Source organism: Pleurodeles waltl, chromosome 1_1 (assembly GCF_031143425.1).
Source record: "Pleurodeles waltl isolate 20211129_DDA chromosome 1_1, aPleWal1.hap1.20221129, whole genome shotgun sequence".
In the NCBI taxonomy this organism is placed as follows: Eukaryota; Metazoa; Chordata; class Amphibia; order Caudata; family Salamandridae; genus Pleurodeles; species Pleurodeles waltl.
Window position 1 is genome coordinate 146,978,333 of NC_090436.1, and position 15,201 is coordinate 146,993,533.

Genomic DNA, 15,201 nt, shown 5'->3' on the forward strand with positions numbered 1-15,201 from the left:
ATGGAGTGGTTAGTCTTTGGGAGGTGTACGTCTCCTGAATAACTAATTTTTCTTCCTGCCAGGTTGGTCAGGGCGGAAAGGGCTTTGTCCTCAACTGGGGTCAAGAGATAACATATCAGGGGCCGTGAAGACTTTGATGCTCACCGCCTTGATTACTGTAAACATTAGCCATTCTCTTAGGGTGGGGTGTGACCTACCTCATGCCCAGGTCCTTTGACTCTGTCCTGGGGAAAGTGTTAGCATGACCAGCAGGAGGGCAGACTCTTGTCTTGGTGGCAAATGGCTCAGGAGAGACCGTCAAGGTAGGGGAAAGCTGGTATCTTGGTGAGTATCCTCTAAGGATGTCACCAGGTTACATGCTAGCTAATCCTGGGGATGAGAATCTTGCTCATGGTTAGAAAGCACAGTGTTTGACACCAAACACGGGGAACATTGGTCAGGTCATCATGAAGCTGGACATCTGGGGACTGCCTTGGTGCCAGCCCATGTTATTCCATTGACCGCCAGTCACTTGCGGTGGCATTAAGTTTTGAATGCTACAACACAGCCATAAATGCTTGTGCATATATGCCCACACTCATAACACAGTGCACCCTTCCTCCTGGGCTATAGGAGGACTGAACCTGTGCTATGGCAGTGAGTAGACTGTGCCTGCACTTGGTTGGGGCCAAGTTGAACTCGAGCAGGCAGGCTGCTCGTGAAGGCTGACATGGCAGCTCTGCATGTTTACTTTTACTTAGGTCAAGCAGGGTGCCACAACCAGTGCTGCCACCCTGGTGACACCTTTACCATCCTTGCCCTGGGTACCACTGGTACCATTTACTAGAGTCTTATAGGGATGGTAAAGTACTTGCCAATTGGGTTTGTAAAAATCTCAGTACAATTTAAGGGAAAGAGCACTGATACTGAGGTCTGGTTCGCAGGCCTCAGTACACTTTCAGGTCAAAAGCAACAGCATCAAGCAGCAAAAAGTGGGGTGTGACCATCCAAAGAAGGGACTTTACAACATAGTGCCAAATAGTTTATTAAAATTCACTCTATTGTCTAAATTAAAGTGAGCTTTTCTTGCATTGTGTTTTTTGCTATATTACTATATTACTGCTGCTGCATAAATACTTTACAAATTGTCTCTAAGTTACATCTGACTGCTACAGCCGAGCTACAAGAGCGTTAAGCACAGGTTAATTTAGTGACTATTTGTGGTACACCCTGACAAGGATTGTGCCTGTTGCTTGAGTAGGGTCCGCCTCACCCAACCAACAAGCCAGTTTCTCACATTGTCACATTGCATATATGCGTTAAAATTACATGTGTTTGATGGCACTTTGCAGAACTGGAGCAAGGATGTGAATGTTTCTAAGTCTATGTTTAAAAACTCAGTTTTAGGTCGAGCTTACAGGCATCAGAGCTGTCTGGTTGTGTAAGACATTTTATGGGCCCAGAGGAACATAGAGGGGTCTGCAACCTGCACATTGCTTACCATTGGTTGGTTTTATGTCATTATTTGCCTTCTTATTTGATGGTGTGCCTTGTTCATTTTGTGTCTATCCCTCAAATAGAGCATGTTCAATGTACTTGTGTCCTTGCACTGTTGACTTTTAGGGAGCAACTGTTTTTCTTAATCACTCAACGAGTGCATGTATTTTTCAGCTGTCTCTCTAGTGTGCTTCTCCTACCTTCCTCACGCTCGTGTTGCTCTCTCGCCCATGTGCTTCTCCACATCCCACTCTGTGACACCATGTATGCTTCTCCCCCCAGCTCCACGTTAGTCTCTTGCCTGTTTGTTTTACCCACTGTGTGCCACGTTGCTCTCTCTCATCTATTTGTGTTTTTCACTCCAGACTTGCACCCTCTGTGTTGCATCCCACCACCTGTGCCCTTCTTCTTCCTTTGCTCACCTGCAACTCCTATGTGTCTTTCGCCTCCCCGTTTGTGTTGCTTCCCACCCCATCGTGTTGGTTTGGCCCCCATGTTACTTCCTCCCACTCGCTTTAAAAAAAAAAGTAAGCAAAACGCTTTTGCACTTTTTTTTTTTATTTACTGATCCAAGATGGAGTGATAAATTAGACAAGTATTGGCAAAGCCAATAGGTTTCACCTATGCTAAACATTAACAAAGCCAAATACGTAAGATGCTTGGCTTTGTTAATGTGGTTTTGAACTGGCTTATACTAAATAAAAACAAATGGCTGTGGCATGGCCAATGCTGAGCGCACCATAGCATTTTGTTTTTTTGTGCAAGGTCTTAAAACAGCAAAGGGGGTGCTGAGGGTGTGAAGAAACAAGAGTGAGAGGAGATGGGGAATAAAGAATGTGCAGCAGGCGGAGGGCTGTGGGGTGGGTGAAAAGAACAGGTGGGAGGTTTAAAAAGAATGGAGAAAGAGAGGCGAGCGGGTTGAAAAGATCGTAGGGTCCATGACTACGTGAGTCCAGGTTGTGAGTAGGTGTTTAGTGTAGGCCACGATGGAGAGCTCTGTAGTTCATGCAGATAGCAGTACGAGGTACTCACAATGCCTGTTAGTGGGTCATAATGGGGTTCAGAATACATGCTCATCTAATCTTTGAGATAGCTACAGAGTACGATGAGCAATGGCTTAGTGTGGCAAATGTATGCATGACTGTATGTGAAAATAAGTGAAGGAGGTATACAGCTGCCAAAATATTGGCAGAACAAAAGTAAAAAAAGGTGAATCGGTGGGTGTGTGTGGCGGTAGTGGTGAGACAAAAGATGTTCAACGAAAAATATGCAGGAGAGTGAAAAAGGTGCCGAAAAGGAAATAGAAGAGCTGCAGTATATGCAGATGGAGGGTTTCACAAAAACTCACCAGGAGTGTAGGTGTCTTATGTGATTACCCCTTGAAAAGACAAATAATTAACTACATGTGTGCACATATTTTAAATTGGCAATTGGAGTAGGAACACTTTCGAAACTCAGAGCACCTTTGACCCACTAGCTCAGAACATGGAGCAGCCCAGCCCTGTACCAGAGATGAAAGATCGACTCCTTATTCAAGCAGGTTGGGTGTGTGTAGGTACGGCAGGTGGGTTAGGAGCATAAGAGGCGATGGATAACTCTCTGCAGACCACAGACTATCCTGCTTTCAACAGCAGTGAAAGGATAACCGCACAGGGCGACGTTGATAAGCCGAGCTGCTCTTCACTGCAAGTTGCGCCTCAAAAAGTTGCTGTGAGACGGAGTCCAGTCCGATTCACCTAGCTTAGTGGACATTTCTACTGAACACAACAAATCCCATCCAGACAGGCTCTCGAGGCTACCAAAGAACCTGGTGTTGGCTGACTCTATATGCAACATGACCGACGTAGGGTTACTCAGCATATTGAACAAATACACTTTTTTGAAGTTTGAACAGACGTTATCAATACTTTTAAACGTTGTTTTTGCACTTATTGCATGCCAGACATTTTCATGACTTGGTTCGTGTATACGCTATTAGCGCCAAGCCAGACTCTTGGATCGGTTCTGAATCGGCTCTCCCGTTAATTTATTGGATCCCCCACCTTTAAGCAACTGGAGGTTGACAAAGTATTTTGTAATGCACGTCCGTCTTTCCTGGTTTAGAGAAAAACTAACAGTAGTCTCCCCTTTTCAGACAGCGTCCTAATACCTGCTCATCTTCTTTATTTTAGTGACCATTCTTGAATTGCTTCAACGTTCTCTGTAGCTGATGCTCGTTTAACTTGTAGGCGGCTTGCGAGATTTTCGGTTTTACAACCATCGCTAGGTGACAGATAACTTAACGGAGGCTGCTTGATCAGCCTATGCTTCAAACATAAAATGATGTTGCCAACATTGTAATATAACAAGTTAATTAGGACCTACGGTACTTGGGTGAATAAGACACCACGAGAGTGCAAATTTGCACAATGATATGATTCTACTTATCTGATTAGATTGCTCGGTATGAAAATAACGGTTACCATTCATTAGTGAAAAAACAGTTTGATAAAGACCAAAATTGAATATTTCAAAATGGCCGCCACGTTAGTCTATCGAGTGTCGAGCGTTTGCTTCTCGCGAGATTTGAAACAAACGCAGTTACTATAGGAAATTGGTATCGGCGGCTGATTTAAAAATTTGGCAGATGTCAAAAGGAATTAAATGTTGAAAGAGAAGGTAAGCGAGAGGAAAAGCATCCGAAAATAAATACAGACATTCGTTGACAAATCAATTGATCTCGCTTAGAATCATAGGAGAGACGTGGTTTGACAGTACTGATGCTACAAATACAATATGTGAAGTGATGCTTCATGTTACTGTTATCACACAAGGATGAGACAAGGCTGTTGTACTTAAAGATCGCGTGGAAGTCACGTCAGCATAGCATCGTTGTATTTTAGAACAGTTGTTGCATTTTTAGAAGCTGTTTATGTTGTAAGAAAGGCACAGATATATGGGTGGGTGAGAGATGTAACTCCCACAGCGTTTGTGTTTTGCTAGACAATGTAAGAGCTACATGGTTTGAATTTGGTAAATAAAGTATGTTTTTGCTGTACCATAATTAGCGTCGTTACCAAAAACAGAGCAGTAAAGATGAGCTTGAAGAAGTTAGCTGAGGACTTACTACCTCTCCCTCGTCTGTCAGAAAAATACAGGATGATTGTTAAAACAGGTGCAATCCGACGTGACTTCCCTTACAGCCCGTGATAAGCATGTCACCTCTGCGGCAGTGCTGTCTGCTATATCACATAAGCAATCCCACAGGCACCCCGAGTGACCTTTTAGCTGACCCTTTATAGGTTCGGGGAGTTGTGTAAGTTAAACCAAATGGATATTTAAAATCTGGACGCAATCTTTAAAGAGAATGTATACCAAAGCTTGCACTCATGAGGGCTAGTGGTAAAGATTAAAACTGCCTGCTATGTGTATTCCATATGTGTATGTGTGACGTTTCCATTTGTGCATTGCCATGATTGAAACATCTGTACTTCGTATGTGCTGCTTTGGGTCGTCCTTTAATGTTATCTGATATATACGTTCCAGAGGGTTAGAGGTGACAAAGGGCACCCTAAACGTATTGTGATGCATACAAAATGTTATAATTATGTTTCAAATTGCCATGCTGTCTCCTTGGAAACACTTTGCGAGCCAACTGTCACTGCCATAATGCTGAACTTGGGCTCTGCATTCATAGTTCATCTGTATAAATCACACTTTACTGCAATTCAGTTGAAACGCCATATGCTGTACTGTATTCTTGTTGCACAGCAATAAAGAGTGCATTACAACATTGAACCTGCTTGTAACAGGCCATTTCTGCTCAAAACCTTGCCTCTCTAATTTTAAAACCTTAAGGAAGCTAGAACCAATGAATATAAGGTCTCCGCAAGACAAACGGCACTCTGCTACTACAACAGCCAAATAAGAAAGTGCTCAAAGTGAAAAGGAATCAGAAACCACAGACATGCTAACTGGTTGTTTCTCTAAGCCGCTTCAAATTAGATTACTTGATGTATGGTGACAGAAATGGTCGGGTGACTTCAGCTACTCTCTGGCGGGCAAGCATAAATTCCATACATATGAAAACAAAGCGCTCCCTTTTGTTGCATTTTCCAAGGGCAGGGACTTCTTGGCCCTTTAGCCAGTTAGCATTGTTGTAATAGAAAATAATATACATAAACTAGTTAATCAATAACCAAAAAGTATTCCTTCTTCTAAGTGGCAAGTTTTCAAAATCTGCGAAGGACTCCGATGAGTGGTCACACTTACTCTGGATCAGAGTCCTTGTTTGAAATTGTATGCGCTGAAGGACTTTACATTTTTTTGCTCTGGTGAACAGTTGACCACTGCTTGGCCTTCGGAGTTTATTTAGTTCGGTGGCATCATTAACTGGTTGTGTGGCTTCTGTGAAATGTTGTGTATTGTGCTTGAGTCTGTACTTGTACTGATATGTAGTTTACTGAAAGCATGTGAAAGTGTTATTGAGGTGGCAATTCTTTGGTAGCTGTGTGTCTTTGATGTCGTGTGTGCATGATGGTACTAAATGGTCAGTCTAATGTGTCCTGTTGGAATGCAGCAGAGCATAAATGTATCTGGATATGATTAAGAGGCATTTTTGGAGAATACGTCCTGTTGGAAGTTCAATGGTAGCTATCCACACTGCATATCAGAATTGTGAGAAGAACAGTTTAATGTGGTCTTTTTGGTGATTGTGTGGTACGACCTTGCTGCTGTGTGTAGTTGAAAATGTCACAATACTTGACTTGTATAAATGCGCAGTGATGATTGTTATGTGTTTGCTCTAGCATGTTCTGTTGGCTGCTGGGTTGTCCTGTAGTAAAAACAAAAAGTGCACCAGATTTACAATCATGAATACATTACATATAGTTAAGATAAAAAACACGTAATGTGTAAGATGGTACATTGCAAGACCTTTCATATGAGAAAGTAGCAAAAGGGATGATTTGGCATTGATTTCCCACACCTTGGCTACAAGAGAGTGTTAGCATAACTCCCTTCCTGGCTCAAGCCCATGACGTTCAGGTTTGGCAAAGGATTGTTACGGAGCAATGGAAGGGATGTTATGCCCTTGGGTTCTCACCTATATGGATAGAGGACAGCTGGGTATTCTGAAGGGAAAGAGGTGACAAGTGGAGACAATGGCCTGATAAGAAACATTAGGAAAGAATGGCATGTATTGCTTTTGGGAGAGGCGGGGCGATGGGAGTAATAAAAAGTGATACAAGCGAGCAGAAGTGATGAATACAATGGAGGCACATGATTAACAGTTAAAACATTACTTATGGTTCTGGCTCAAATGCGACAAACCACTGAAATCCACCAATTTTGGTTAACCAACTACACAATACATAACTTGCAACATCCGCTATTTTATGAATTGTGGTCCTAACCATAACTTTCAGATTTCAGTAGTTTTTTTCTGTTTTAATTCATTATCCTAACTGCATTGTAACTGCAGTCAGTAAATCTATAATTTTTAAAAGTTCTCCAAGATCCTTTGCATGTGCACAACTATCTAATGCTTATGACCTTCTTACACATGTTTTGTGTCAATACTTCTAGTGGCATTGATATAGTATCTGGTTTGGTATGGTTTTACTTGTGTATAATTTCTGCCATTCATGACTAGTAGCCTTATTTACAAACTTTTAAACTTTAAACTTTTGTGGAAGAGTTGTAAACCCTGGCTTTTTTAAGTGATAAACTTGTGTTCCAATCTTTTATCAGGTGTCATTTTTCTTCTGTTATTGCTTCACGAGAAACGTCTACAGCACCAGCTTTTTCTCCTTCCCCCATCCTGCAGAGTTCCTTTCTGAGTAAACATATGTGGTCCCTCTGTGCTTATTCTCCACTGTGCTTATGTTTTTTGAACACACAGCCACAGAGCTTCATTAGTCATAAACCTCCTCTTAAGAACTTCATAAATCCCTTTCCAACAAGTGCAATCAAACTTCGGTCTTTGATGGTAACGGTGGAATCCATGCTCAAAGTCACTCAAAAACCAAAAGCATTATGAAGCTCCACATTGATAGAATGTGTACTATTCAAATGCCAGTATCCTAACATTACATACGATTGGCTGTCACTTATTAAACCACAGTTACATTTAAATACCATAAGTTCAAAGTAACTAGACGTTCCTTTTCTTTCATTTCCCAGTTTTCTTTGACATTTCTTTTACTTGGTTTTGAACGCTAATATGTTTGTGCTGTAGGAGATATGGCATCCACAGATTTGGAAGATTTATGCTGGCACATTAACAGTAAGATTTCTACGGTGAAGAAGATCCTACAATTAAGAAATATTGGTAAGAAAAGCTCTACTGTTGATTATTTTTTAACTTTTGTAACTTTTAATTTTACGTGTGGGAATTTACTTAGTAGTATCTCAAGCATCTCATCAACACAAGCTGCGAGCTTTCTAAAGTATCTCTGCAAGGTTCAGTGATTTTTTGATATGAACAAGTCATATCATACATACTACTCCTTGGGTCACCTGATGACCCATGTATTTCCTGTTAGCTGCTTCTTCACCTACTGCCAGCAAGCAATTGTGAGAAGTCTGATGGTATGATTCTCAGGTATTGAGGGCACATAGGTTCCATACATTTTCTGAAAAGCTAATCCAGGAATGTCGCCACAATAGTTTTTTTATACTTTGCCCTTTCTTTTTTCTTTTTTTTTTTTTTTACATCTGTTCTAGATGTGTCCTTTTTAGGTGAAGTTAGCATTTCTGATAGTGCTAGAAGCGCTCGCCCTATTCCTGCTTGAAGTTGGATCTTCTCCTTCACATGTGGACCAAGATTTTTGCGTCGAGGACCCCTAGTAGATATTGTTTTAAGACTTGGCATACTTCTGACCAGCAGTGCTAATGCATGAGTGCTGACGTATATAGAAAAAGAAAGGGCTGAGATATCAGAAAGCTCATCTCCGGCACATGAACTTTTGCCCTCCTTGTTGATTAATAATGTTTCTCAGCAGGGAATTGGAGACTCACAAGGAGGGAGAGCTTTGCAGGGCAATGCACACCTTTCTTTCAGCTCAACAAAATTAAGTGGGAGCCCCTCCCCCTAAAAGATTAATTAACAGGGGATGCAAGAGGTGAGAACTTGGAGCTACCTCAAGGCAGCAGTCAAAAAAGGGGGGCAGAGAGTTCGGGCAGATGCTGTGGGGTCCCAGTTTATTTAGCATCACTAAATTCAGTGGTAGTTTTTTTCCTCTGTAGAAAAATCTTCTGTTGGAGCTGAAAAACTTTTCCCAGTTTTCAGCAAGAAGGTTAAGTCTTCAGTAGTTCCTGTCTCACTCCCTAATATGGGCAGTGCTTATGCAACTAAAGACAGTGGTATCTCAGTGCTAGAAAATAAACAGAATACTCAGGTAGCTCAGTTGCAGGCTCCCCCACCCTCCCAGCTAAATGTAGGACCTATTGAGGAGGTGGAAACTACTGCAACAATTGATCCTCATTTAAAAACCCATTCTTAGTTACTACAACTGATTGGTGGGGGTAAAGAAGGTTGTTCAGCAAAGGCTAAGATTGAATCATTATTACTAAAGATTCTGGCAGAGGTACAGGAGGTCAAAGCTTCTCAAATTTCTTTGGCCCAAAGTCTTGGAATGCAGATAACGGAGATGGAAAAGAAAATTGAATCTTTTGGCACACTAGTGGAAGGAGCAACCTCCAGAATTTTGGATCTTGAAGATGCCAAGAATGCATTGGCTAAAACAAACTCTACCTTACACAAGGAACTTCACTTTATGAAGCTTAAGCTAGAAGATCAAGTTAAATTGTTCTAGGATGTCCAATCTTTGGTTTGTGACGGTAGTAGAAGAGGAGAGGGGAAAAGCAACCTCAGAAATAGAGTTTATGGACAACTTGATCCGCACCAATCTATTACAAGGAAATATGGAAGATTTCATGATAACCAAAGCTCACCGGATTCCATTTCAGGAAAATCCAGATGTATCAAGAGGGTGGACAATGCTAGATAATTTTGGGGACTATAGGGTGTCAGAAAAAGTGCTGAACTCTGCTATCAAACAAAAGGGTATCAAAATTAGGGAAGGCAGAGTATCCAGGTTTTCGCGGACATGTCATCTGAGACTTCAAAACGTCAGAGGGAGTTCTGTAAAAATATATCCTTATTTCAGACGGTTTTGGGGGGGGGGGGTCTGTTAAAAAATTATACAACCAGCTAAATTTAGAATGCTGGTCAAAGGAGACTTCAGAGTGTTTAATGATGTTCAGGTGGCTCAAAATTACTTGCATTTGATACAACCCATAGAGAAATGATGTGCTAGTTTCATGAATATGTTTATGAATGTGATTGTTTTTCACTATTTGCATAATTCCTTACTTTTTTTAGGCTTAAGGGGGGCAGCTTCTGGGGGGTGGTTGGGGGTCAGACCATCAGAGCCTACTGCATGGTGCAAGCATTGGACCAAGTCAGAGAAGGGGATTTTGTGACCAAGCAACAGGGTCGCGATGAAGGGTGGGGGGTGGGTGGATTCGGAGAGGGTTGTTTGGTTGGAAAACTGGATGGGCACAGAGGTGTGAACAAGCAGGTGTGGGGAAACCTGAAGGGGATCGGGCCGAGTGTCTTTATGGGGATAATTTGGTTCTTGCAGGGAAATGTTAAATTCAAGGTGGATTGCGTATTGGCTGTTTTGTAGGGTCTTGCTGCTGCAGGGCTCTGAATTTCAGAACCTGTTATGTCAGGTTGGATTGTAGGGCGGTATTGCAGGATACTTTCTGTTAATGTAAATGGGTTAAATAAAGTGTGTAAGCGTTGAGCTGTTGAATGGCGTACGGAACAAAGGGACTGCTTGGTCTTACTGCAGCAGACACATTAAGAAAGCTAATATGCCATCAATCAAGAGGTCTACTTTTCCATTACTTTGCTATACATCGGCCTTTGTGTCACATTGTTATATTGGCTAGTAAGAGATTTAAGGTTCAATTGGAGCAGGTGGCTGTGAAACGTGAGGAAAGATGGGTGGTGGCGGAAATATCTATTAATGATGTGAGGTACTCTATGGGCTTTTTTTATGGTGCAACATCAGATGGCCCTCAGCCTTTGTATGTGTGAACTCTCTTTTCAGTTGGCTAATGGTAGAAGAAGTATAACAAAAGGTGGTGATTTTAATATCCCTCAGAATTTAGAGGTAGACATCAGCACAGGATTAATATCTCAGTGTAAACCGGAAATGGTGAAATGGTGAAGGCAGTGCATAGAATTACAGAGGAGCATAGGCTTGTGGATCCTCGGAAAGCAATTTGTCCACAAACAACATACTATACTTTCTTCTCCCCTCTGTACTTTTCAGCTTCAAGGATAGACTTTCTTTCTTATCTATAGAGATACTAGTTCCTGCTTTCTCAATTATACCGAAACCTCTATCAGATCATAAAGCTATTAGCACTGTTTTGGGGCTCAACAAAAAGACTCCTTTGGCTAAGATGTGGGTTTTTAATAAGGCACTACTTGCAGAACAAGCTTTTCTTGCACAAATGAAGGCACATACGTCCTTGTTTTTTATGAAAATCTATACATTTCCTCGCCAGATAACATCTGGGAAGCGTTTGAAGCTGCTATAAGGGGGGAGATCACTGCCTTTCAACTTTTCTCTAATAAGTTAGCAAGGGCATAGGTTAGGGATTTGTCTTGGGATTTTCAATTAGCAGAGAATTAATTTTCTTGTTGGATTACATTTTAAAAAGAAAGAGCAAGCGAAGAATAAGCTCCAACTGTTTCTTCTGTCAAAGCAAATTCTTACTGCTGGAACTTATGGGTAATAATTGTATGAGGTGGGAAAAGTGAGCGGAAAAATGCTAGCCTGGTGAGCTAAAGCCCATCAAGTTAAAAATACAGGGGATAAAGCCATAAATGGGAGGCTTAGCGGGGGCCTTAGTGCGGGAGTCCTTGTTAATTGACAGGGTATTTTGCCTGCATTTTGGAAGTATATATTCAGCTGACCCATCAACAGATGCTAGAGAGGTGGGGGGGATTGGAAGGTATGACTGTTCCAAAGCTTCCGGACGATACAGCGTAAAATCTTGTGTGTCCAGTATCACCATTAGAAGCAGAGGCTGCTGTCCAATCCTTGTTAAGAGGGGAGGCACTGGGATAGGATAGGTTCTCTGCAGAATGGTATCAGGCACTGATTATGTGACAGCACCTTTTGACTGCCTTGTTTAATAATAGCTTGACAAGCGGCTCAGTCCCACCCACCCTCTTCTCAAAAAGGCCTGCTAACATGCTCCTTCAAAAAGGATAAAGACCCCGAGGATGTAAACTTGTTTCGCCCAATTACATCACTGAACTCGGATGTTAGAAATGGGGTTTTTGGTTGGCTGTCAGGTTACCCTCTGTCCATGCAAGAACCCTCACTCTAGTCAGGGTAAGTCACACACAATCTAAAATTATCCTGTGCCCACCCTCTGGTAGCTTGGCACGAGTAGTCAGGCTTAACTTAGAAGGCAATGTGTAAAGTATTTGTGCAATAAATCATACAATAACACAATATAGCACCACAAAAATACACCACACAGTGTTTAGAAAAATATCTAATATTTATCTGGATAATTGCGGGCCAAAACGAATAAGGAAGCAATGTGAAATTGTAGAGATATCACTGAAAAGTGATATAAAGTGTCTTAAGTCTTTAAAAAGCAAACAAAGTCTCTTTCAAGCACAAAGTACCTGGTTTAAAGTGGAAAATCTCCGCAAAGGGCCACAGAAGAAGAGATACGTGGAAAAATGGTGTGTGCGTCGATTTCTCCCCTGCACACACGGACTTGCGTCGTTATTTTTCACGCAGGGAAGTCGGGCGTCGTTTTCCGGTGCGCGGACAGTCTCTTTCTGTGGTTCGCGGGATTACCAGATGTCCCGGGGTCTGTGCGTGGATTCTTCGGCTTGTTTTCTGGCTGCGCGTCGTTCCGGGAGGCTGTGCGTCGAACTTCGTTCTCACGGCAGGCGTTGCGTCGATTTCCCTTCTGGAAGTCGGGCGGCGTTGTCCTTGCGAGGCCGTGTGTCGAAGTTCCGGTCGCTCCGAAGGCTTTGCGTCAATGAGCATCGGTGTGCGGCGATTTTCTCGCCACGGAGCAAGCTGTGCGGCAAAATTTTTGGCGCACGAAGAGTCCAAATGAAAAAGAGAAGTCTTTTTGGTCCTGAGACTTCAGGGAACAGGAGGCAAGCTCTATCCAAGCCCTTGGAGAGCACTTTTGCAGCCAGACAAGAGTTCAGCAAGGCAGCAGGCCAACAGCAAGGTAGCAGTCCTTTGTAGAAAGCAGACAGGTGAGTCCTTTGAGCAGCCAGGCAGTTCTTCTTGGCAAGATGCAGGTTCTGGTTCAGGTTTCTTCTCCAGCAAGTGTCTGATGAGGTAGGGCAGAGGCCCTGTTTTATACCCAAATGTGCCTTTGAAGTGGGGGAGACTTCAAAGAGTGGCTAAGAAGTGCACCAGGTCCCCTTTCAGTTCAATCCTGTTTGCCAGGGTCCCAGTAGGGGGTGTGGCAGTCCTTTGTGTGAGAGCAGGCCCTCCACCCTCCCAGCCCAGGAAGACCCATTCAAAATGCAAATGTATGCAAGTGAGGCTGAGTACCCTGTGTTTGGGGTGTGTCTGAGTGAATGCACAAGGAGCTGTCAACTAAGCCCAGCCAGACGTGGATTGTAAGGCACAGAAAGATTTAAGTGCAAAGAAATGCTCACTTTCTAAAAGTGGCATTTCTAGAATAGTAATATTAAATCCAACTTCACCAGTCAGCAGGATTTGGTATTACCATTCTGGCCATACTAAATATGACCTTCCTACTCCTTTCAGATCAGCAGCTACCACTTCAATACTGTATGACGGCAGCCCCAATGTTAGCCTATGAAGGGAGCTGGCCTCACAGTAGTGCAAAAACGAATTTAGGAGTTTTACACTACCAGGACATGTAAACTACACAGGTACATGTCCTGCCTTTCACCCACACAGCACCCTGCTCTAGGGGTTACCTAGGGCACACATTTGAGGTGACTTATATGTGGAGAAAAGGGAGGTTTAGGCTTGGCAAGTACTTTTAAATGCCAAGTCGAGGTGACAGTGAAACTGCACACACAGGCCTTGAAATGGCAGGCCTGAGACAAGGTAAAGGGGCTACTGAAGTGGGTGGCACAACCAGTGCTACAGGCCCACTGGTAGCATTTAATCTACAGGCCCTAGGCACATATAGTGCACTCTACTAGGGACTTATAAGTAAATTAAATAGTCCAATCAGGTATGATACAAGGTTACCTTGTTTAAAAGGAGGGAGCATAAGCACTTTAGCACTGGTTAGCAGTGATAAAGTGCGCAGAGTCTAAGAGACAGCAAAAACAGAGTCCAAAAAGTGGAGGGAGGCAGGCAAAAAGTTACGGGTGACCACCCTAAAGCATGTCAGGTCTAACATGTGTCCCCCCCCCCAGCTGAAAGTGAGGCGAGCTACCCGACCTCCTGGGAGATCTCATCGCTAAGGCGGAAGTATCTGGAGAGACCATCAGCGTTGGCGTGGTCAGCCCCTGGGCGATGCTCCACCGTAAAGTCCATCCCCTGTAGGGAAATGGATCACCTCAAGAGTTTTGGATTCTCACCCCTCATCTGCATGAGCCACCTGAGGGGCCTGTGGTCTGTCTGAACCCGGAAGTGAGTCCCAAACAGGTAGGGTCTTAGCTTCTTCAGTGCACAGACCACAGCAAATGCTTCTCTCTCAATAGCACTCCACCTTTGTTCCCGTGGTAATCGTCTTCAGCTAATAAAGACTACTGGTTGGTCTGAGCCCTCCTCACTTAGCTGTGCTAGTACAGCCCCTATGCCATGCTCTGAAGCATTTGTCTGCACAATAAATTCCTGGGAGTAGTCAGGGGCCTTGAGCACAGGGGCCGTGCACATGGCTTCCTTCAGAGAATCAAAGGCTTTCTGACAAGCCTCTGTCCAATTCACCAACCTAGGTTGTTTCTTGGAAGTGAGTTCTTTCAAGGGGGATACAATGGTACCATAACCCTTGATGAATCTGCGGTAGTATCCAGTGAGGCCCGAAAAGGCTCTCACCTCGGTCTGTGTTCTAGGTGGTTGCCAGGCCTTGATAGTCTCAATCTTGGCCTGGAGTGGCTGCACCTTGCCACCACCTACTAGGTGTCCCAAGTACACCACAGAACCCTGCTCAATCTGGCACTTACTAGCCTTGATAGTCAGGCCTGCCTGTTGCAGAGCCTGAAGCACCTCCTTGAGGTGGAGCAGGTGTTCCTCCCAGCTGGAACTGTAGACAGCTATGTCGTCCAGGTAAGCTGCACAGAAGGCATCTTTACCAGCTAGGACCCCGTTAACCAACCGTTGGGAGGTAGCGGGGGCATTTTTCAGCCCAAAGGGCATCACCCGGAATTGGTAATGGCCATCAGGGGTGGAAAATGCTGATCTTTCTTTAGCCCCTTCAGTCAGGCCGATCTGCTAGTACCCTGAAGTAAGATCAAACGTACTCAGGAACTTGGAAGCGCCTAGCCTGTCAATGAGCTCATCAGCTCGGGGGATGGGGTGAGCATCAGTCCGGGTGACTGAGTTGAGACCCCGGTAGTCCACACAGAACCGGAGTTCGGGCTTTGCACCTGGAGCAGTGGCCTTAGGAACCAATATCACAGGGCTGGCCCAGGGACTACTGGATTTCTCAATAACCCCTAAAGTCAACATCTTGGAGACCTCCTCCTTGATGCTG

General features: G+C 43.6%; 1 protein-coding gene across 4 annotated transcripts in view; it reads left to right on the top strand.

The window, feature by feature from the left end:
• The first annotated feature begins 2,460 nt into the window (after positions 1–2,460).
• Positions 2,461–15,201, top strand: part of SKA1 (spindle and kinetochore associated complex subunit 1) — a 78,456-nt gene continuing 65,715 nt past the window's right edge. Inside the window, exons 1-2 of one of the 4 annotated variants that reach the window (XM_069219242.1) lie at positions 2,461–2,500; positions 7,694–7,786. In XM_069219242.1, coding sequence (XP_069075343.1) covers positions 2,482–2,500; positions 7,694–7,786 — 112 coding nt within the window. In that variant the 5' untranslated portion in view covers positions 2,461–2,481. Of the gene's footprint in view, positions 2,501–2,928; positions 3,032–4,013; positions 4,135–7,693; positions 7,787–15,201 lie in introns of those variants that run through there. The other 3 variants (XM_069219238.1, XM_069219241.1, XM_069219246.1) reach the window with 3 other exon arrangements.